This window comes from Ascaphus truei, chromosome 6, assembly GCF_040206685.1.
Source record: "Ascaphus truei isolate aAscTru1 chromosome 6, aAscTru1.hap1, whole genome shotgun sequence".
NCBI lineage: Eukaryota > Metazoa > Chordata > Amphibia > Anura > Ascaphidae > Ascaphus > Ascaphus truei.
The window spans coordinates 105446076-105471606 of record NC_134488.1 but is presented as its reverse complement, the minus strand read 5'-3'; the positions used below and the strand labels follow the sequence as shown (position 1 = coordinate 105471606).

General features: G+C 41.9%; 1 protein-coding gene across 1 annotated transcript in view; it reads left to right on the top strand.

Annotated features, from left to right (window-relative positions):
- The window catches only part of SLC17A7 (solute carrier family 17 member 7), a 72363-nt gene that overhangs the window by 29912 nt on the left and 16920 nt on the right, over positions 1 to 25531 (top strand). Inside the window, exons 2-5 of the mRNA XM_075605560.1 lie at positions 10095 to 10347; positions 12711 to 12829; positions 23024 to 23138; positions 24171 to 24258. Coding sequence (XP_075461675.1) covers positions 10095 to 10347; positions 12711 to 12829; positions 23024 to 23138; positions 24171 to 24258 — 575 coding nt within the window. The remainder of the gene's footprint in view (positions 1 to 10094; positions 10348 to 12710; positions 12830 to 23023; positions 23139 to 24170; positions 24259 to 25531) is intronic.

Genomic DNA, 25531 nt, shown 5'->3' with positions numbered 1-25531 from the left:
TTTAAAAGCATGAAGCTGCTAATGCTGAATGTATAAAAGTAAAAAAGCAACGTTTTAAAAAAGCGATTTTAGAGTTCCATCGTACTTCCTCCTTACAGTATCTTTTGACGCTCGATGTTTTGTTTCTGAAAAAAAAAATTATGTTATTATTTCTGGTATTGCGCATGCATCAGGTCGCGCTGTTGTGTGCATGACTACAGTACAAGCATTGATACTGTATAGCAGGCATACACTACTGTAGTGTCATTGGGAATTAAATCTAATACTGTACTGTATAGTGTGATACTATACTGTAGTACATTATATTTACCTTCATTATAAACTGTGCTAAACGTGTGGGGATGAGCCAATGTCAGAGGTGTATTGTGTGTACAAGCTGGGGTCACTCCTGTAGTCTGCATTATAGTTGACAGGTGCCTGCTGAAGCGGCGGAAGCTGCTGAAGCTGGTAATCATGTTGGTAATCAGGCTGGAAATCTTGCTGGTTATCTGACTGGGCCACGTAGCAAGGATTGTGGTTCACCAGGTTTTCACTGACGGTCGGACCGTTATTGTAAGCCAGTGCTGGTACATTGCTGGATCGGGACAGACGAATCTTATATGGATTAAACCTGACCTTTCTCATTTTGTAGTTGCCATGAGAAAACATACTGTCAAAAAGTGGGATCACAGACCAATACCCTCTTCTATCTCCCAGAGGAGGGGCAGTGCGAAAAAAAGCAATCCTCATTAGTTAAGGTTTGCCTTACCGAATACTTCCACCCACGAACTTTAGGTGAAAATTTGAAAAAATCATAGTTTGAAAGGAAATATTCATATATTTCTGATAAAGTAGCCTTCATATCTGTTCCAGCATTAATTGCAGAAAATATTAAAAATGCATAAGTACAGTCAGGTTTGGTATACATGTACGGAGTTGACATGGAGTCCATTCAGCAATTGTGCAGGGGGTAGAAAAAAGCACATAGCATTGTGTTTTAGAGCTTTTTATTATGAAACGCCTACATTTGATAACGTCTTCAGCGTCTTCAGCGACCAAGTCCAATTCACAATGGATCACTGTGGTACTGTAGACTTGTTTTTTAAACACCTGCAAATTGACACACTAGTAAGTACAGTACAATACACTGGATAGTGCAAAGGGAATTCATTTTTGCCATCTGGCAGATACGTGAAGAACTGCACCCAAAGAAATCAGAATCCAGGTAATTCAAAGAAATCAACAATGGTAAACACAGGGGTGACTGGTGTGATTGGCGGTGTTCACGGCAGCATTCACAGAAGAATAACGCGTGAATAATGCGTGGAATACAGCAGACTTCACGAAAACGGCTCCGTGAAATGTTCTAATATCGGCCGCTGCATCTGTAACTGTATTATTATCTTACAACAATATGACGTTGTAACTGGGGTTTCTCCTATCCAGACCCCCCAAAAGTTTTTTTCTTGAAGTGGATAGAAAGAGGAGAGGGAAATAATGCTATGTTATTTCAATCATGCCTAACTGTGGCGTTACACCAATCCAGACCCTACACAAGCCCCGTTTCAGTGTCTGGATAGGAGTAAATGACATGTTTAGGTATAACTTCAATAATCAAAGAAAGGGGGATAGACAGGCACTACAACCCTCAATCATGTAATTAATAACAATTTCTCCTTGGTGCACAAATAGTTCTGGGAGTTTTCTACCAGTGAAGGAACAGCGCCAAGGAGAACTTGATACAATCCAATTTCATTCACTATCTAGACATCTGAGAGAGTCTGCATGCAATCCAGGTGGCATTTATACGGTTCAGAGACATTTTTTACTGTGAATATATGTTTTTTGAGGTATTTAAGTTTGTATATCACTATACCCACTAGATATTTTATTATCCCGTTTTGCAGTAGAGCGCTATTAGTTTGTCACACTGTTTTCTATAATGTAATTAATAATATCAACCTGGCCAAGGAATATGGCAGAGGCTCAAAGAAGGTACAGTAAATATTGTATAGCAGAAAAGCCACCTCTGAGAAAGAGGCAAAGAAATTCATCTTCCAAACACGGGCACTCAAAAGCTGATGGCAAAATTATCAAAATATTGATTTAAACAATTATCGACGCATAGATACTTAAGAACATTTAAAAACCCATATAAAGTACCTCGTATAGTACGGTAAATAAATCTATTAGCAGAGTGTATACTCGAAATGGGAAACCAAATGGATCCACATATGAGTAAAGTACCCGGGCATCGAGCGTAGTGTAGATTCGGGGTGCTCAACTCGAGTCTTCAAGAACTCCCAACTGGTCAAGGTTTAAGAACATCCCAGCTTCAGCACAGGTGGCTCAATTAGTAGCTCAGTTGAAGACTGATCCACTAATTGAACCACCTGTGTTGAAGCAGGGACTGAATGAGTCACCAGTGCTGAAGCTGGGATATCCTTAATACCTGACCTGTTGGGGGATCGTGAGGACTGGAGTTGAGCACCCCTGGTATTAAATGGTAATGGTAATAAATGTGCCAGATATATAAATCTATAGTATCACTCAATACAAAAAATATACATATAATTACCATCTTTTTCAGCATCTTATATGTGTTTTTAAAAGTTATTAAGTATCTATGCATCAATAATTGTATAAATAAATATTTTGATCATTTTTCTATCACCTTTTGAGAGCCCGTGTTTGAAAGATTTATCTTTTTGCCTCTTTCTCAGAGGTGGCATTTCAGCTATAACATAAATAATTTAACTTTATATCCCCGTGTTAACCTTAAAAGACCTCAGTGGATACGCAATGTTATGATAACACATCATGTGCAGGTCATTATAACTAACGTCCGCCATAATTAACAGTATTAATGAACAGTATGCTCTTTACAGGACAAGACATGTTTTAGGCTGTGGCCATGCGCCGCGACACGCACTTGGCGCGCTCACTTTAATGTAATCAAATCAGCATGGCCATGCTGACGCTGCGCGCGCGCGCTCATGCAAGTACGCTTAGCAAAGCTAGGTGCTTGGGGAGACAGGGAAAATTAATTTTCAAGCATGCTGAAGGGTCTCATGACCCATCAGCACCAGTCAATGCACACAGCACACAGCCACACAGCCACACAAACACACAGCCACACACACAGAGACATAGCCCCGATCCAACCAATAACAAGCCCCCGTCCATGACCCCCCCCCCCCCATCCCGCTTGCAAAATTCAGCAGGACAGCCGCGTGCTCATGCTTGGAGAGATGGTGACGTCACCGCTATCAAGCATGAACGCGCTCAGCGGCAGCGTAGGTGAACATCATGTCACGTGACGGAACTGAGCTCTGTGGACTTGGTCAATGTGTCCATTTTAGCTACAGTAGCATTGTTTGTGTCCGTAAAAGATTGATGTGTTAAGTGGTTACATGGCGCGACTGGAGGATTGAGGGGAGGGATTACTGGAGGCACACATTAGTTTCTATGGGTACATCCTCAGCAGGTCACTTATTGTTTTTTAATGTTCCGTAAATGTCAATTTAGCGTATATCCATATGCGTAACGTGTATCCCCCAAAGTGCTTAGCGCAATGTCCTGGCCTTTTACTTAAAAATAACGAATCGATAAATTTGAACAGACGTCTGGCTTTACTCATATGCAAATCATGTGGTCATGAGCAGGTTACCTAACTATGTAGACCCTTGGGCCTCCGTTACTGTTAGCGCATGGGAATAACGCTACGATATTTAGCAACTGCCGAAAGCTGCAAAACATCCTGACCTCGATTATCATTGAGTTATTTCTTGGAATCGCCTAAAAGCAATGCACTGAGTATAGGACTTAACCTTTTCATTGCAAAAAGTTTCATGTCATACAACGATATACAGTATATTAGGGATCATATAAATGTCTGAAACACATCAAACTATATTATGGTTTTCGGTGATTAAAGTGATATGTTTGTGTGAACTAATATGGTATATTATGTAATAATGACTGTATAAGGTATGTGGTGTACATGTACATCCATACATACCTCAACAATGTTCATTAATATTTCATTTTTATTAATGTACTATTAAAATAAATGAAGGATGTCCTTCATTTATTTTTATTGTACATTAATAAAAATGATATATTAAATAATATTTTTGAGATAATAAAAATGATATATTAATTAATATTTTTGAGATATTACATTATATACTATATAATTAAGTAAAAAAATGAAAATCTCAGTTAATAGCGCTGCCATAATAATGCGCCTTAAAGTTTGACCAATACACATGCGCAGTGTATTAGAGGACGTGTCTCTGAGACATGAAAATCACAGTTAATAGCGCTTCTACTTTGAAGAACGGATGTTATATTTGCATCTCATTAGCTTTGAGGATCCCAATTAATAAGAATAATAACACCCGCTCCCTATTTTGGGAAAGATAACTTTATTAGGTCAAAATTACCAGAGCTCAGAGGATCTATCCCTATTTTTGCTAGTTGTAATTGTTCTCCCTTTCAAATGTATTATTAAAGCCACTTGCCCTCGAGAATGAGTGTTGAATACTTGTCAGGTTGTGAAAGGAAAATATGTATTAATTTTAAATAATTCCATACCTTTCTGAACATGCTTCCTTTAGCATTAATATATTTCAAGGTATTTTTCTGCTATTTTACACCATGTGCATTTCTTGCGGTTCTAGGTATGGTTATAGGAAGAACTATGTGCAATCAGACTACTAACAAAGAAATCTCTAGTGATTGGTCATTGAGAACCCTATCACAGGCTATATTAAGCATACCTGTAGGATGATAATTGACTTCTCCTGATGAAGCGTGGATCTCACGCGAAACGGTCCGTCGGATTTTAGTGACGCCATCACGGTGTCGGTTGTGGAGCTGTAGCACGGGGAGCAAGGATTACAAATACCTTTACTGATTAGGAATTCTCTGCCATCCCTTGCTCCCTGTACTGTGATTAACTGTGGCTGGAGTTTCTCTACTCAGGGAGTATTAACCCCATGTGGGGTCAAAGGAAACTTCCCCACTTATATGAGTAGTTCCCATTTTATAGATGCTCCGCTGCCAATATTTTAACACCCCCTTGTATATATATCCCATACCCTGTGTTTCTTTGTAGATAACCAATAAAACGTTATTATTTTAGTTTTAACATTCATTAGAATGGCTGCATAGGATTACTTAGATCCTGGATCAAATGTTATCCCCCTATTAAAAACATCTTTTTCATGAGTGCAATTTAAAAATAAATAATTTATAAATAAATAATAAATAAATAAATATAAGCGCTTCTTGTGGAGGGAGGACCTTCTTGAATCCTCACCTCCATTTTGTTTATAGAGTCTGTATATTTCCTCATGCACCTTGTCTTTCTACTTACCTTACTGATTTACTAGGTGAGCAGTAGGTTCCAATATATTTGTTATATAGGAAGAACTAGCAAGAATTTGAGTCTTCATTTACAAATAAGGCCAGCAAGTATTGCAGCACTGATGCTGCATCAGGCCTTTTATATCAAGGGGTAGCCAATTCCAGTCCTCACGACCCCCAACAGAGGAGAGAGAGAGAGAGACAGGGGGAGAGAGAGAGAGAGAGAGAGGGGGGGGGGGAGAGAGAGAGAGAGAGGGGGGGGAGAGAGAGAGAGAGGGGGGGGGGGGAGAAAGAGAGGGGGGAGAGAGAGAGGGGGGGAGAGAGAGATATTAAAGATATATACACTTGCTTAACGAAGCATATGAGTAGCTCCGTGGCTAATACTATAGACCTGATAGGCCTGATACATAAAGCTTGGCCCCCTGCAGACGCACTTACCAGAATGCCCTCCTACTGTCTCTGTACTTTTCTCCTACCTACCAATTAGATTGTAAGCTCTTCGGAGCAGGGACTCCTCTTCCTAAATGTTACTTTTATGTCTGAAGCAGTTATTCCCAAATTCTGTTATTTGTATTATTTGTTATTGTCACGTGTATTACTACTGTGAAGCGCTATGTATATTAATGGCACTATATAAATAAAGACATACATACATACATATACGGTATATTGTATTGTATTGTATGACTTTATTTATATAGCGCCATTAATGTACATAGCGCTTCACAGTAGTAATACATGTGGTAATCAAATAAATAACAGAGCATGGGAGTAAGTGCTTTAGACATAAAGTAACATTAAGGAAGAGGAGTCCCTGCCCCGAGGAGCTTACAGTTTAATAGGTAGGTAGGGAGAACGTACAGAGACAGTAGGAGGGAATTCTGGTAAGTGCGTCTGCAGGGGGCCAAGCTTTATGTATCATGTGTTCAGAATATCCACAGTGCTATTCATATGCTTCTATATATATATATATATATATATATATATATATATATATATATATGTAGAGGTATCAGTACCGTGTTAGCCGAGCTTCAATAATCAAAAAATAAATAGATGATACCGTTCTGTGGCTAACGAAATGCCTTTATTTGTGCGAGCTTTCGAGATACACTGATCTCTTCTTCCGGCGATGTTACAATGAATGAAGCAAAAGGTATACTTAAAAACAGTGTCTCTTGGAATGTTATCTGTGCTGTTCCTTCCCCCGGTGTGGATGTGTTTTATGGCTAGAGGTGTCAAAAGGTTACTGAAAGCAAGTGAAGAAAGAGTGTGTATGTGTATCAGTGTGAATAAAAATGAATGGAGAGCCCACAGTATATACAGTGCTTTACACAAGGTGTGTGTGGAGTGGGAGTGGATATAAATGGTGTGGGTGGGTGTGGAAATGTGAGTGTTTGTAGCACAACTAAAAGTGTGTGTGGATAATAAGTGGTCCCTATTGGTGTATGGGGATGGAAAAACAAGGAGTATTAGTATGTGTGAGAGACAGCTGTGTGTGCATACATATAGCACAGTATGTACAGACATGGCCTTTAGCGCTCATGGGACGAGAGTTCACTAGTGTCAGTAATATTCATGCAACCGTCTCTCTTTCGGGGTTTTAAGATTGCCATACTCAAAGGTAATCTTAAAACCCCGAAAGAGAGACGGTTGCATGAATACAAATTTATGTAACTGTTCGGGACACTTAGCAGTGGCCTAAACAGAGATCGAAATTTTATGAGTCATTACTGACACTAGTGAACTCTCGTCCCATGAGCGCTAAAGGCCATGTCTGTACATACTGTGCTATATGTATGCACACACAGCTGTCTCTCACACATACTAATAATCCTTGTTTTTCCATCCCCATACACCAATAGGGACCACTTAGTATCCACACACACTTTTAGTTGTGCTACAAACTCTCACATTTCCACACCCACCCACACCATTTATATCCACTCCCACTCCACACACACCTTGTGTAAAGCACTGCATATACTGTGGGCTCTCCATACATTTTTATTCACACTGATACACATACACACTCTTTCTTCACTTGCTTTCAGTAACCTTTTGACACCTCTAGCCATAAAACACATCCATACCGGGGGAAGGAACAGCACAGATAACATTCCAATAGACACTGTTTTTAAGTATACCTTTTGCTTCATTCAGTGTAACATCGCCGGAAGAAGAGATCAGTGTATCTTGAAAGCTCGCACAAATAAAAGCATTTCGTTAGCCACAGAACGGTATCATCTATTTATTTTTTGATTATATATATATATATATATATATATATATATATATATATATATATATATAAAATATATATACATAGATATATATATATATATAGCTTTAATCTCCTTTTACACATAGTTTATTCATGAGAAGTGATAATTTTTTTCACCAGATTACCATGTTCTTTGTCACAGCTCTAATGTAATTTTAGAGGAAAGTGAAGAAATTCACAGCTTTTAATTAGCAATTGTTAAACTCTGAAAAAAGGGAGAAAGTCTAACTAACTTTAACTTCAAACTTGAGCTCAATCAGAGATGACTCATGCAGCATTCAGTTTATATGGGAGATATACCAAGGCAAATTTGGAGCACAATTGATGCAAATTGCGTTATTTTTATCTTGTGTATTTTACCATTATTATATCAAGGTCTTTCAGCACGTTTTGTGTGTGCCAGCTAATGATTCGGAGTTAGGGAGAAGTTACAACACACAAATTATAATGAGACCCCAATCTGCCTCTCCATGAGACCGCCTCTCTGTGCGCCTGCCTTGCTCCGCGCGCCTGCCTCGCTATAAGCACCCTCCTGTCTTCGTGCGTCTGTCTCTCTCCGTGCGTGACTTTTTAAACTTCTATTTGTGTCAAAAAAAATCTGAGATGGCTCAAGCTTTTCTGGCTAACAATTTGTGTCAAATGTGAGAAACTTTTCTGGACATTTGACGCAAATAGAAAATGGAGCAACGTCAAAACAAACTTCTATTCACACCTTAAATTCATACATCTTCCCCCACGTGTGTCCATAACTATTATGCTACTGCTGTCTTCTTTGTACACTTATCCTGACCTGCTAAACATTGTTTTACTAAAAGAGCAAATCATATATGTGCCAGTAATTCAGATCTCTACATAAACTGTGTTTTGATCACTGTCGGTTACATGGTTACACGATCACATGGTCACACGATCACATGGTCACACGATCACATGGTCACACGATCACATGGTTACACGAGCCCATGGTTACATTGTTACACGACGAGCACATGGTTACATTGTTACATGAGGTTGAAAAAAGACACAAGTCCATCAAGTTTGCTAAATTTAGACGGTGGTTACTTATCCTATATTTGTGTTTAAAGTATTTTGATCCAGAGGAAGACAAACAAAAAACCCCAGTGAAACATTATCCAATTATGTCTCATAAGGAGAAAAATAAATTCCTTCCTGTCTCCACATATCAGATTTCTCTCTGGATCAACATCCTTCCCATGTTTACTTATGAGGTATATCCCTGTATATCTTTCCTTTCTAAAAAGATGTCCAACCTTTTTTTGAACATATCTATTGTATCTGCCATCACAGTCTTCATGGGTAATGAATTCCACATTTTAACTGCCCTTACTGTAAATAACCCTTTCCTTTGTTGCTGGTTAAAGCTCCTTTCCTCCAACCTTAAGAGATGACCCTGTGTCGTCTGTACTGCCCTTGGGATGAATAGTTCTTTTGAAAGCTCCTTCTACTGTCCCTCAATATATTTGTATATAGTTATCAAATCCCCTCTTAGACGCCTCTGTTCTAATGTAAACAAATCTAAATTAGCTAGCCTCTCCTCATAAATCAGATTTCCCATCCCCTTTATTAATTTCATGGCTCTTGTCTGCACTTTTTCTAGTTCTATAATGTCTTTTTTATAGAGTGGTGCCCAAAACTGCACTCCATATTCAAGGTGTGGTTTTACTAATGCGTTATAGAGGGGCATAATTATGCTTACTTCCCTTCCATCATCTCCTGTTTAATGCAAAACAAGATCTTATTTGCCTTTGCAGCTACTGCATGACATTGGGCACTATTTATTTCCCTGTGCCCCATACACCAAAAATTAGATGGTAAGCTCTGTGTATAAACAGTGCTGTGTACTCTGCAAGAAAAGTAATATAAATAATTGGGAGAAAAATATTATCAAGCAATGCTTAAAAATGGACAAAGACAGATTAATGTGCGGCGGGCGACAAAACATTGCATGGTTAGTATTTTTACAGGGTGATATTAATATATTTCATGGCAGAGTAAGGGTAACCCTTTCAGCACCAGAGGGCTATGCAACATATTGGCTTCCAAAGCATAGTGGGTCCCTATGGCAACAAAAGGATAACTTAACAGATGTGTTACCGCTGCAGCTGGTTACAGTATGGAAGCACTGGTAGAGAAATGTATGGTTCAAGAGAGGCAGAAAATGGGGACATTTTTTATGTTAGCAATGCGTGTCTGTTAACTTACACCAGGTATTTGGGTGTCTAGCTCCTCAAGTCTCCCGGCTGCAAAACTAGGATGTAACCTCTGCAACGAGCAGCATCATACTGTAGTTATCAAAGAATACATTTCTAATCAAAGAATACAATCCCATTGAAAGGAAGGTGATTTTTTCCCCCCTTGACACATCTGGGGCCATTCTTCCGCTCTGATTTTACTTTGTTTATAATTAAGCTGCTATCTCTTTTTGTTGTTGCTGCAGGATATTGGAGAAGAGGCAACCCAATGGAGAAACCATTGAGCTGACAGAAGAAGGGCGGCCCGTGGTGACAGAGGAGAAACGCCAACCCGTAGTAGACTGTACCTGCTTTGGGCTGCCCCGCCGTTATATCATTGCCATCATGAGCGGCCTGGGCTTCTGCATCTCGTTTGGCATCAGATGCAACCTGGGCGTGGCCATTGTCAGCATGGTCAATAATAACACGGTCTACAAAGGGAACAAGCTTGTTATGGAGGTGAGAACACACAGGGGGTTTATTGCTTGGATGACACTTTTAGCAAGTTTGACATACTGTACATACACACACACCACACCAGACACACACACACACACACACACACACACACACACACACACACACACACACACACACACACACACACACACACACACACACACACACACACACACACATATATATTCCTCACTGCCGCAACTGATGTCTGTTAACCCTTTAGCTTCCAGAGGGGCCTGTAATTCATTGCAATGTTAAGGCAACATGAAAGCAATAGATTACACCAGTTTGGGCTGTCAGCAAATGTCATGAGCAGTTTACACCCCAAAGGGACTTAGCGTATTCATACGTTTGATACAGACATCCTGTGTGTGGTGTGAGGCACTGTACTTTAGGTTAATGGAAGGGAATATGGCTAAATTCTAACTGTCCTAAACTTACACAATATATGAGACCCAAAGTGCCCCACAAGGTAAAAAATGTGAGACACTGAACACACTTTCAGAAAAAAATGTGTGTGGCTAATTATAGTGTTTGTCCTGTTTTTTTATTTAAATAATAACCACACGGCTATTCAGGATCTTCTCCTGCTCATCTGACTTCTTCTTTTTTATTTTGTGTCTCTCTATATAAGACAGGGGCTTTCAACTTTATTTTCCCCCCCAAAAAGTAACACTATTTATATGATTTAGTTCCTGTTTTACCAGGAAGTAATACATTGAGAGTTACCTCTCGCTTTCAAGTATGTCCTGGCCACAGAGTTATAACAATACATGGTTACATTAAAAGAACAGGTTTATCAAGTCAATTCACAGATATTTCATGGACAGATATAATTGGAAAATTGGGTGCAGGGTATAAAAAGGCTGGTGAGTTTCAGATTGAAATAGAGAGGCTTTAGGCTAAGCTTATAGTCGGCGCGATTGTTTTAGCTCGCGCGCGACAAGCACAAATTGCTTAATGCCTATGAGGCCGCCCCTATGTCGTCTTTTCAAGCGCGGCTGCATGACGTCCGCATCACGTGAGTGGTTCAGCCAATGAGGGCGACCAGCTTCGTGACGCATCCGCCACGCCTCCCCAATCTCCTGCAGCCAAGTTCACAGATTGCTGGGAGCTGCATGCGTGCACGAGGCTATGCAGTCTGTCGTGTGCGGGCACACCGGTAGTATAATATAAGCCTTACATGACTTTAACATCACCAAACATCAGCGAACGGCAGCAAATGGCTCACACCCTTTGGCTGTGCCAAAGGCTGTCCGCCTTTGGGGCGACACAGAAGTACACTGAAGGGGTTCAGATCGAATGCAGCTGCGAATACAAAGTTCTTTGTCCTCTTGGCTCATTAACATTCCAGTGGGTGGGGTTGACGTTCCACAAAGTACAAGCAAATATTAACCCTTAGCACACTGGTCCTGTGCAGAGGGGAGCAGCTCTTGGGGAGCCCAATCAGGCATCCACCTTTGGGGCGACGCAGATGTACACTGAAGGGGTTCAGATTAAATGCAGCTGCGAATACAAAGGTCTTTTCTATTGAAAGCAAAGGGATTTCTTTCGTCTATTAAATATGATGTCGTTATTTTGTACGGGGTATCCCCCACTTTTGAAGTTGGGAAGCTCTAGTAAATAACCCTACCAGTGGTTTATCACAATTTCATTCTTCAGTAACAGAAATAGCAAGACACAAAGAAGCTAAAATGAAGCACTGAAATATTTCAAACTTGTACATATTTTATTGCATTCACAATTATTGTGGTCCATTTTAGAGGTGGATTTCCCTCAAGGCTTACTAGGCTATAGCAGCACTTTTTTTGGGGGGGGGGTGGCAATTTGTGTGTGTGTTGAGAGGGGATCTTACCTTCTCCGGAGCAGCCCCCCTCCTGCAGCGTCACATTGTCATGGTGATCACGCTGCAGGAAGTGGGTCGCCCCCCTCTGCAAGCGTGAGCCTGTGGGCAGCAAAAAGGTAACTCCACCACTGGTCTATTTACTCAAGTCTACCGGCTGCAAAACGAGGACAAATGCAGAGTAACAATACAGCACCATATTAAAAAAAAAAACATTTCCGCAATGGGAGTTTTCCTTCCAGTAAATCTGGTGCAATTCTTTTCTTTTTGCACTGGTTTTGTCCCAGTTTCGCATCCTAGTGACTTCAATAACTAACTACTATTGTGTTATCATAATGGCAGTGTTTTAAATTTAATTTCAAATGTCTATTTATTAATATTGTACATGTAATGTTAGACTGTTCGTAAATATGGCCCCTATTATTTCATAAATAAAACCCTAAGGCCAGACTCCCTCGCGTGAAACAAAAAAATTACTTTGTGCATTGTACTATTTCCCCTAATATCTCTAATCTTACAGCAAGCGCAGTTCACCTGGGATCCTGAGACAGTCGGGATGATACACGGCTCCTTCTTTTGGGGTTATATCGTCACTCAGATTCCGGGGGGTTACATCTGTCAAAAATTTGCAGCCAACAGGTAGGATTACAGTGGTAGCTGATGCACCGTCTCACTGCAAACTGTGGCTGCTATGCTACTCTCCCTTTCTGTACATGTTCCACCTGTCCCTTCCTTGAAAGCTATTGTGCTCCATTCTGATGTATGAGCAGTGATATATATATATATATATATATATATATATATATATATATATATATATATATATATATATATATATATATATATACATGCAAGTATAGTGTTATTGTGTTTCATATAGAAATGGCAATCCTGGTCAATATTAAGGCATTTCCACTATTGTTTTGGTACCAACAATGTTTGTTTTGTTTCAGGGGGGAGGGGGAACTTGATTTGCTTTGGTTTTGGATTTTGTGAAGGTGCTTGATGAATATTGAGTGGAGGAGCATTCCATACAGAAATATTTGAGACAATAGTGTTTCATTTTGGGTTGAGTGTAAGAGACGAGTAGGGCCGGGGTGTAATGAGAGATCTAAGTTGAGATATTTGGAGGTGCAGAGGAGTGTAGAGCTTTAAAAGGAGAGAGGAGAATTGTGTAGTTTATACGGAAAGTAATTGAAAGCCAGCAGAGAGCGTTCAGGAGGTCGGCAGCAGATACGCTACTAGTAGAGATGATTTGGGCAGCAGCATTTTGAATGGATTGTAAAGGAGAAAGGTGTGAGGAAAGGAGTCCAGATAAAAGAATGTTACAGTAATCAATACGGGAGAGAACAAGGGCATGGATTAGTGTTTTAGTGGAAGTGGAACATAAGATGTAGGGTAATGTTGCAAGGGAAGAAACGGAAAGGTTTAGTAACAGTGTTTATATGCACTGACCTTGACCCCTTGCAGACGCACTTAACAGAACACCCTCTTTCTGTCTGTAAATTCTCCCCACTTAGATTGTTAGCTCTTCAGGGCAGGGACTCCTTTTCCTATTGTTTTATGTTTGAAGCGCTTATTCCCATTGTGTTATATTATTATGTCACGTGTATTATAAAGCGCTCTGTACTTGGATGGCGCTATATAAATAAAAATATACATACATACATACATACACACATATGTGGGGAGAAGGAAAGGGAGGAGCCAAATCTACACTGGTATGGAGTAGAGGCAGGTCAGATAGTGGTATGCCAACCTGGTATACTATACCAAACACACACAAATAACTTAAAGCTGCAGACCAAGCAATATCCCACGTTTAAAAAAATAAAATCAGTTATGTACTATGAGAAAATACTTTTAGCATTTAAAAAAAAAAAAAGCTCAGAATGACATTTTTTTATGTATTATAATGCAACATGCATTTTTTGTTTCTATAGCAACCATTTACAAAGTCACACCCCCTTTCTCTTCTGAAACAGGCTCTAGCACGCCCCTTTTTGAGCCCTGCCCTCTCTCTAGGAGTGCACCAATTGCATCTTTGGTCCTCTTCTGCTGCACTGATAGCCATTTAGTGATCCCCTGAGCCGAATCTTCGCCGATTGATCACAGGAAAACGGATCGATCGGCAACTTCGCTAATTACATATCATTGTGTGGATTGTATTGATGCACATATTAAAGGGGGGAAATAAAAAAAACAAACAAAAAAAACAGCTGCTTGGACTGCTGCTTTAATGGTGTTAATCCAACTGAAACAGAATTGACTGGTACACTGGTACAGTTTATATGGTGGCATGACACTAACACTATACCCAACACACACAGGTAACCTAAGGGGGTTACAGAACAGCAATTGTTTGATTGGTAAAGAGAAGTGGTAGGTCAGATTATTTCTCTAGCCAAACGATGCCTTATACAACACATATTTATATATATTTGTGTCTTTAAATCTGCAGTCTGCTTTGTGTCTCTTTCATTGTCCCTTTCCTCTGTGTCTGTCTCTGCCCGTTGGCAGGAATGGTGGCAGGATAAGGGAGTGACGCGTTTAGAGAGGGAAAATGCGAGGTTTCGTTTTTCACTTTGACTTGGGCACTGAGACTCGCAATCAGTCCCAGGACTCAGATTTGGGGAAATACAACATTTTCCTGTTCAGACAAATCTTATTAACCTGAATATTGAAAGGTTAATTATCTACTCTATAAGTGCAATAGCGTCTACGGTGCTATCGCATGGAAAGCTAACTGAAGTCAATAAGAATAAGGCTGCGTCCAGGGTCAGCGCTTAGGCGCTGACCCGTGCTGAGGCGCGCTGATGCTTCTCAGTGAGCCCCTCATGGGAGCGCAGGGCCGGTCACGTGAGCGGTTCGCCCAATGAGGGCGAACCAGCTCCGTGATGTCACAGGCCCCGCCGACACGCTCCCGGAGGGCGCGCGCCTCCGCCTGGCTGCAGTCCTATGGACGCAGCCTAAGGCCCAAATGTTTCTTCTACAGAAACATACAAGAAGAGGCTATTTAAAATAAATCCCTTTTTTGTTTTAAAAGGAAGAGGGAACGGTAGGTTTGTAGTTACTTGAACCCCTGTGCCAGATTTATCACTGCAGAGGTATTTTTCAAATAAGAGTCCATGGATGACCCACACAAAGTGAATCATGTTACATTATGGGACAGAATGAGATAATTATTTAAAAATAAAGGAAGGTTGATAACAATAAGGAATGTAGTAAATATTGTTGGAGATAGTGTTAATATGGGCCTAATAAGCATTGCTGTAAAGATGTGTAATGACTAATATGTTTATTAAATTATTTTGCTACAGTATATAATTGTAAATAGCCATTTAAATAGCATTTTTAATATAACAAAAAAAATATTTAAAAACAGGGATGTTCCAACCAAGGGAGCTCACTTGAATAGAGTTGTATAATATGTAAAATTCAGAGCGGGGCACACAAATAAATAAATATACAAAAGTAAAGATATCAGTAGGACATTTTAACAGCCAAAGTCCAGAGGATGGTCCAAATGACTGAAACGTCAGCATCAGGTAATAAAATGCTAATATTATGCATTGCTTTCATCTATTATATTAAGTACAGATGGAAAAATTGGTCTTACACTGAAATAACAGTAGGAGGCAGGATGCGGGTAGGTTGCTGGATTTGTTAGGGTGAGACACCCCAATACATGACAATTTTCCAAGCTCATCTGACTCAAATTAGAGAGAACGAAGGAAGATTTTAGAAAATTGCTGACGAGTTGTAGGACATTCAAATCTTTATTGGACAATGTTCCCAGTGAACTTGCAGGTAGCGGTCTAGGAGATTTTGTTGCAATCATTTCGCACGACCAGATGGTCGCCGTGACTTACCCTGCCGCCGGCCCCTTTGCTGCTAAGGTCAGTGCCTTATCCTGAAACCCCTAAACTTAGCCCTTCCCCTACAACTCCCTACCCATAGCCCTTACCCTAAAACCCCTTAAATTAAACCCCTACCCAAACCGCTACAACCCTTAAATTAACCCCCTATCCTAAGTGCTAAAACCCCTTAAATTATCCCCTACCCTTAAGAGTAATAAAACTTACCTTAGAAGCGTCTGGCAGGCAGCAGGGATTCCAGCGGCGGGTCAGCTGACGGTGGCGGGTTGAGTCGCGGTGAAGCACCAGCAGCCAAATGTCCCATTCAGGTACACGGACATCCTGCTACAACAACCCTAAGGCTGCGCTTATAGTAACGGCGACACGACCGATGACGTCACCCGTCGCCTTCACCATTGCGAAAGTTATCATTTATGTTTTGAAGACGTCGCTGGCTACCATGCCAGTGACGTCAGCAAGGGAGAAGGCAGAGGGGCGGAGACAGGAGATTGTACACATCATGTTCTGCTTGTTCCGATTCAAGTCTGGCTAAAGGCAAGAAACTGCACCATTTTAACTCCCCAGCCTCTCTCTGCAAAGGCACTGCCCACTGTCTTGTACTGTGCTGAAGGTTTCAGTCCCTACGGTATATGCACGTTATTTTTTTACACCTATTTTCCTCCACAGAGACATGATTACTATATGCAATTATCATTCTTACAGCAAACTCTTGACCCTGAAATTTTCCCACATTGACCTGAATAGAGTAAGGGCTCTTCCTTGATTTTTGAGTGGACAGCCTAAAACCACCTGGCTTTCAGCGGACATCTTGAAGGTCACAGGACTAAAAATATTTCCTACTGTCTCTGCTATGCTGAATAAAGAGGAGCTAGTAAAACTGTTATACTTTGGGACTACACTGTTGGGCTTAGGGGTTTTTCTATTTCATGCACAGTATTGAATGGCAGCCTTACCTACCCCATGGAAATCAGGACTCCATCTGTGCACTTGTTTTCTGCCAATGGTACATTCTGGTTCACCACAGCGCTGCATTTTTGACAAACAAGCTGCACTGGAATCCTTTGCTGACATAGATGCACTACAGCAGGGGTCGCCAACTCCAGGCCTCAAGGGCCTCCAACAGGTCAGGTTTTAAGGCTATATGCTTGCCGCACTGATCTGTTTTTTAGCGCAGAGCTCGGCATACTGTATCTATAAACAGTTTCTTACGTCTGATGCAGAATTCTAGACTGACGCCACATTAAATAGGGCAGATTGTTTCAGGCAAATAAAATGGAAAAATAATGTGATACAGCTCATTATTTATTATATGCAACATGTAACTTCCCCAACGCCTCCTGCTGACACTCCCCAAGTCGCAAGCTGGAGCAGACAGGTCAAACGTGAGGCAAAGTACTTTGATACATTGGTGCAGGCCCCAGTTGTGAGCCAAAATTGCCTTAATACATAGACCCTATGGTGTAGGACGGGGGGCTCAACGCCAGTTCTCAAGTCCCCCAACAGGTCAGGTTTTCAGGATATCCCAGCTTCAGCACAGGTGACTGAGCCTGTTTGAGCCACGTGTGCTGAAGCAGGGACTGATTGAGCCGCCTGTGCTCAATAAGGGATATCCTGAAAACCTGACCTGTTGGGGTGGGAGGGGGGGGGGGGGCTTGAGGACTGGAGTTGAGCACTCCTGTGTAGGAGATATGATTACTGTGTGGAGGAGCTTGGGATACAGGAGATAGTTGTAGATGGTTGGCGGTGCACTAGCTCTGGTCAGCTCCCTTGTATCTCCATTTCCAGCAATTCCTTCAAAATAACAGGCTCCTTCTCAAGGGTTTGGTGTATGAGCTTCCTGTGCGGGGGGTTGAGGTGCTCTTGCTATAGTGGGTGATTCCTCTGATGAAGTTTCAGGTGATGCACTGTATTAGGAGCAGTGATTTATTGTACCTGCACTGCACCATTCCTGAAAGCACTGCGTATGAGCTTTGGCTGTGCAGGGGGTGCGTTAGGAGCAAAACATTATGTAGAACATTGGTGGCAGAGCATGGTGTAGAAGCTAAGGTTGTAGGTGCAAGAGATGTGCTTAGAAAGGATGCTACAGCAGCTGTGGTTGCACGAAGTGGCGTAGGAGGTGTTATAACGTGAGCTTGTGTTAGAGTGTAGCAGGAGCTGTGATGATAAAAGTCTGTTCATAATTTGTGTTTACAAGGGAATTAGGGCAATACTTACTAAGTGATGCTAAATTATAAGGCAATGTATGGTCTATCCATTTGAATAACTGGCTTAGTACTGCTTAGTTAAAATTGTCCTTTGTATGAACTATGGCTATACTTAGGGAGGTAGTTATGCAGGGGGTGGTATAGGAGGATGGCTGACATGAGTGGTTGTGAGGATAAGAGCATGGCACAGATGCTGTGGTTACAAGGATTGCGGCAAAGAGGAGTATAATACTGAGCCTGCAGCCGGTAATGGTGAGGGTGCTGCGGCTGCTTGAGCTGAGGAGGGATGTTGCAGGGAATGATGCAGAAGATATGACTGAGAGTCGCGTGGGGGAGCTATGGCCCTTAGAAATGATCACATATTGTTGAGTTAATAATAGCAGATTGATGCAAGGTGAGTCATTTCATTAAAATCCATCAACACAAACCTGTGACACGAGAAGATCCCGCAACCCTCCAGCAGCGAAGTGTTTCTGACACATTTTCTAATCAAAAAGACCGAGCTGAAGTCTTCTCTTTCTATCTCATTTATTGTGTCTCGCAGCGCTTCAGTGTAAGTGTTAGAGTGGGAGTGAAGGAGGTGAAAATCAGCAGCGAGATATTTAATTCTGAGATATCAGCAGCATCCCAACCTTTCACATACGGTGCCAATCCCTGGCTTGGAAATTATTACCAGTTGCCGGTTTCCATCGTGTTGTTTGTTTCACAGTTTCTGATTTCTAGCTGTGAATCTTCTGCTCCTTTTATGTCTTGTTCAAATCCTATTTTCACATGTCTTTTCCTTCCTTTTTTTTTTTTTAACTGCCCCCTTTTCACTAATTTCCAAATTTGTATTTCACTCGGTGCCTTTAACTGTTGTACAATAATATCATTTTTTTCTAATTCTATGTAGTTTTTTATTTTATTTCTATTGCTTCTTTTCTTACCTCTCATTCCCCCAGTTTCCTGAGACACCGTATTAAGATCCACAATCCCAACGTTTGTGTGACTTAGGCCTGGTCCCCGCTGGCTACTGCAGCGCCCGCTGTGGATGGACGCTGCAGGGACGAGAGCCCTCCCCTCAATGGCGCCGGCCCCGCTGCGAGGAGGGGCCGCAGCGCTGTGGCGAGAGTTGCTCCTGCTCTCAATAGAATTGAGAGCAGGACTCGCGACGGAGCGCTAAGCCACGCCCCCAGAGGTTCAGCCAATGAGGGCAAACCTGCCGGGTGACGTCATGGCCGCGCCCCCGTCACGCCCCCCGCCCGTTTCTCTTTCTGCAGCTCACTGCAGACCGGGGAATCGGCTGCACGCGCCGCCAGTCTCGCGGGCGCGCGTGCAGGGAGGTACTGGGGCCTCAGCCTAAGAAAGTTGCTATTGTATTTAGGTATATTTGTATTTATATAGCACAAACAGTGTATGCAGCGCTTTACGACACTATCTTAAATCTGGTGGATTTTGTCAATGTAAAGAAAAAGGGATACTATGTTGATAATGCTAATTAATTAATATTAATGCTAATATATTCCAAACACCCTGTATAACCACTGCCCAAATTACTCATTGACGTAAGTGACAGAAAGCAATTTCTTATATCAGCTCTTTAACCAAGGCTGTGCTGAAAAGCTGAGTAATGCAGTAGGCATAAGTTTATAGGGGGCTCCATGTTAAAATGGATTTGAAGCAAAAGGTGTGTGCTCATTTGCATGTAATTTCCCAGGATCCCTTGCTGCAGTGGAAGCACTGTATGCTGGGAGATAATGGTGAAAAGCAGGGTTGCAGACTTGTCTGAGACGTGAATGTGCCCACAAGTGATATTTCTATTAACTGACATAGTAGTCCCTAGGGGGGTTACAATAGCATCAACTTAACAACAAAACAACTTGTTAAGTTAAAACATATATCTCCCTCTGGAAACATTGGATGGAGAGTCATTGAGCATCCATTGTGTTCACTTGTGCCCGAAAAGCATAATTGCATTATTTAGTAAACATACTTTAATCGAGTTGTAAAGGACTTACATTGTACTGTATGCCGTGCTTGTCTTTTTTTTATTGTTTCTTAGAGATCTCTCAGACAGAACATATGAGCAGGTTCATCAAGGACCGGTACGAGTTAACGCACCCAAAATCGGAGTAAACTCCCATTCAAGTCAATGGAATTTAACACCACATGAGGTGCACTAACCCATACTGGCATTTGATAAACCTGACAAATAGTATACAGTAATATATTGCCTTAGTATAACAGGTGACAAAATACTAGACAGGATTCACCTGTCACAGGCCGGTTTCCAACTCCCTCTCTATCCTATTAGGCTCACAGTCTAAGAAGGGGAGTTATATAAAGGTTCTGTCTCATTTATAAGTAGTCGTCCTTCAAACACATTCCCTGTCATTTTCAACACTTGGTTCATATTTCCCTATGCACTATGTAACCGCACAACTTTTAGCTCTTAGACTTACGACTATAGTGGAGGCTGGGGCCTGAGTCCTTGTCAATAACTTACTGGGACACACGTGGCCTACGTTTAGACGGCAGGAAGAATACAGACACAGAATGGGTGATACAACTAGTTTACTTATACCTAAGTGACTCTGGTACCTCATAATCCTCAGATGAGGATCACTACACACAGTATTACAGGTTACTATACAACCCCCAATAAGCTGCACGGGTGCGAGTCAGTGTCAGTGGTGTAGTAGCCACTCAACCCTGTTGGCTTGTGATGGTGCTGGCACACAGTGGGAGCCCGTTGTGTACTGAACCTGTCGCAGGCCTGTTCTTCGGAAAGGGTGCGTTAGTACCACTGCCATTGAGGGTCTCCTCCAGCGGACACACATCTGGAACTGTAGCTCTCTGCTCCTGCTGCCATGTACACTCTCTGCAGACCTCGATCGAATCTGATAGCACTTAGGTCTGCTCAGATCTGATTCAACAAGGTGGCCCCACGCTCCCTCATAGTCCCTCTTCTTCCACAGCCGTTATCATTGGCTGCTCTCATGTCCATCACAGTCACATGTCCACATTGGACACGTGTGTGTGTGTGTGTGTGTGTGTGTGTGTGTGTGTGTGCTCATCCCACAGGGGGTTACAACTATACAATATGCCTGAAACATATTGCAAATAAATTGACTGCAGTTACAGTACCTCTGCTATGATAGGGGTTGAGATACAAACAATAAATATTGCTACACATACAATAAATACTGCTCTTATTCGTGCATAGGTTTCCCATGAACCACCTGGGTTCTCTCTCTAGCAGCTAGGTCATTCAGAAATCCTGCTGCACAAAGGGATCATGCCCCGTGTACGTTTGTTGAAGCGCTGTCTTGAAGGCATGAGTTAATGAGTCCCTTTGAGTGATAGTTTACCTACCGGCTAGAAGTAGGTTTAAGTAGAAGTAGGTAGAAGTGCTCGTCCAAAAGGTTTATTTAAATGACCAATGTTTAATGCTTTCCCACTATCAAACCTGAGCCTTAAGAGACAACTCAACAACAATGCATTTATTAACAAGCTGTGTTAACAATATCAAGTAAAAGCCATAATACGGTCTGTCTTTCTAAGCAGCCTTCCCCTCTCTTATTATGCTTATTACGCATAATGAGGAGCTGTTCTTTAAATATTGGCCCCAACTGGATGTGCAGTGAAGCCGCTTCTTCACGTCAGGGAAGCTCTCAACTCCATTCAAGTGAATACATTTCAGAGCCTTCACCGACACGGAGAAGCCGGTTCACAACATATTGATTAGAGGCCATTGTGTTTTCTTTAGAAACACATCTTCCTTCACACATTCCTACACAAGACAACGGAGCACATTAAAACATATTTAGATTGTAAGCTCCTATGACCAAGACCCTCCTTACCTGCTCTACCACTATTAATATCGGCATTTTATTGTCATCGTCTTTAGATCCCAATGTACTGCACTACTGAATGTATTGGCGCGTTATTAATAAATGATAAAAAGAATAATAATATTGAGGTCTAATAAATATCTTTAGATTAAGTCTTAAAAGTCCAATCATGTCAGTCCATTAAAGCTGCAGACCAAGCAAGATCCTACATGGTTTTTTTAAATAAATCAGTTCTGTACTATGAGAAAATACTTGTAGCATTTTTTAAACAACTCTGAATTACATTTTTGATGTATTATAAAGTAAAATGCATTTTTTGTTTCTATAGCAACCATTTACAAAGTTACATCCCCTTCCTCTTTTGAAACAGGCTCTGGCACACCCTTTTTTGAGCCCTGCCCAATCTCTAGCAGTGCACCAATTGTATCTAGTGACTGCCTGGTCACATGATCATCCCCACAGAACTTTGCATATTTGGTCCTCTTCTGCTGCATTGACGGCCATTTAGTGAACCCCTGAGCCGAACCTTCGCCAATTGATCACAGGAGAACAGATCGATGGCCAATTTAGCTAATTACTTATCATTGTGTGGATTGCATTGATGCACATATTAAAGGGATTTTTTTTTTAAAAAACAGCAGCTGGGACTGCTGCTTTAAAGGTGGTGGTTGACGTGTAAAGGAATGAACGGGGTTAACTGAGTAGTGGGAGTGCCAGTACCTTTTATTTACAAACCACAATATCTGCTTTATTAAAGCATAAGGTGTATTTAAATACAGTACCACTACTTTTTTATGGTCTCTTGAACCATTGAAAAGGTAAAATGTATTACATCCTTTGACTAATGAAGTTCTCTTTACTACACCTCTGATATACTGAATGTTCTTCTAATTCTCTCTCTGTTTCTTTGCCCTGTAGAGTGTTTGGATTCGCCATTGTTGCTACATCGACGCTAAACATGTTGATCCCCTCTGCTGCCAGAGTTCATTTTGGCTGTGTGATGTTTGTCAGGATCCTACAGGGGCTAGTAGAGGTAAAAAGCTTTATTAGCTTCATGGAGAAGCTCAAGGTTTACGTTTTACTTGCCTGGATGTATTACTACGAATGAGGATTGTACATACTGTAGCAAACTAGATGGGCCAATCTGCCATCAATTCGTATAGTCGATATGTTTCTATGACTGAAATGAACCATTACAAAAACAGCTAAACTTTGCATCTTGTCTCCTACAAAACTAGGGGTGGCCAACTCCAGTACTCAAGGGCCACCAACAGGTCAGGTTTTAAGGCTATCCCTGCTTCAGGAAGGGTCACTGAGCCACATGTGCTGAAGCAGGGATATCCTTAAAACCTGACCTGTTGGTGGCCCATGAGGACTGGAGTTGGCCACTCCTGTACAAAGCTATCACATCACTTGTATGTTTTGAAACAGTGTAGAAAATAAATCTTTACAGCTATTTATTAACATCTCCCCTCTCTTCTTTAGCTCGTGTTCATTTACTACGTACAGTAATAAGGTGCGTTTTTTGAAGCAGTGGCCCCTAGCACCCAGCCTCTCAAAAATAGCAGGCCCCGAGACGGCAAACGGTAAAAGTACCAAATGCCTTGAACACGTCTGTGAACCGGATCCCCGGTTTCAGAAGCTGTATATCCAATAAAAGATAATGCACGAGAGTGAAGTAGACTAGAAGGTCCCTGTATGCTGCGGCAAGAAAAGCAGAATAAGTGCACTGCTTTAAATGGTGAAAAACAAATCTTGGATCAAAATAATGTGTTCCTGCCTTTTCTTTTGCCCACGCACAGTGCATTCTGCCATCTTTTGCTAAAGACGGTTTAATATTCTATTGTTCCTTCTCCATAAAATCCCACATAAACCTATAGAAAAAATACACACGTTTCACTTATAAACCATTGCAAAGTGTCTCTATGCATAAATGTCCCCTCATTTTCTTTCCCTCTGTCCTTCAGCCTGGCCATGTTTTTTTTTTTATCGCCTCTTGTATTCCCAATGTGCGTGTTTCTTATTCCTAACAATATCCTTTTTATTTCTAACAAATGTGACTCAGGGGGTAACGTACCCGGCGTGCCACGGGATCTGGAGTAAATGGGCACCACCTTTGGAACGCAGCCGGCTGGCTACAACTGCATTCTGTGGTAATGTAACTTCTATTTAATGAACAGCTCTAATGCATTGATTAGGGCAAGACATAGCACACGGAGGAGAAAGAGAACATGGCACAAGGTATTGGGCCTATTGTATTAAGCATCACACATGGAATTTGTGGCAATTATTATTATTATTATAAAATGGACTCAAGGAAAGCACAAATTATAATGCATACAGTATGTGTGCCTGTGTGCTAACTTATCTCCCCCTCACTGTGCGCCTTAAGCATCAGAAGGGCGTTTAGTCACGAGTATTGATGCACAGATGTCAGTGGTATCTTTTAAAAAAAACCTTCTAAACCTGTCGTAAATCCTAAAAAGTCTGTTTATATTGTTAGCGCAGAATTAAGTGGTTATGTGTCTACTAAAAATACATTTGGCACAGCATGGGTGTTTCAGTCACAGTATAGATAAAATAAATAATATTACACTAATAATTTGTATTTATTAATACTAGTGTAACACCCCTACCCTACCCCCCCCCCCATGGGAGATTTGCTGGTTCTTAGGTGTTAGTGGTGCTGTGGTGCTCACCTGTTGGTTCTCAGGAGTCTGAGTCTCCGCGATGTTGTAGGGAGTGGGGCACAGGATAGTCTTTAATGATGATGCAGCGCCTCCATCCTGCAGGGCTCCTGCCATAGACAGGGATTTATCCCCACAGGAACTTCCATGATGTTTAGAAAGGGCCCTGGATGTCCATGCAACAGATTTACTGCAACTGCATAACAGGACATAACAGAACTGGAACAGAACAGAACTTATCTGGTCCCTCTTCTTTCAGTATCCCTGCCCAGGGGTACCATACCTACCCTGGCAGGATATGGAGGCGCGCGAGGGGGAAGCTGAGTTGGCGCTTCCCCCTCCATATCAAGTTGGGAGCAGGGGGGAGGGGGGGCTGGGTTGCGTGTGCGGGGGTTGTGCGCGTGTGCGGCGATTCCCCCTCCATCCCACGTGGGCAGCGGGGAGACTGGGTTGCGTGCGCGGGGCCTGTCTTGGCGCTTCCCCCTCCGTTCCACGTGGGGAGCAGGGGTGGGCTGGGTTGCATGCGCGGGGCCTGTCTTGGTGCTTCCCCCTCCGTTCCACGTGGGGAACGGGGAGCGGGCCCACAGGCAGCAGGAAGGACGCCCTGCTTGCCCTGCGCATGAGCGGGGACCACGAGAATCGCCGCCATTTAAATTTTTTTTTTTTTTGTTTTATGTAATTAACTGGCGCCCGGCCGAGCAGGGGGCCCGGGCCCCCCTGACTCACGGGGCCCAGGACA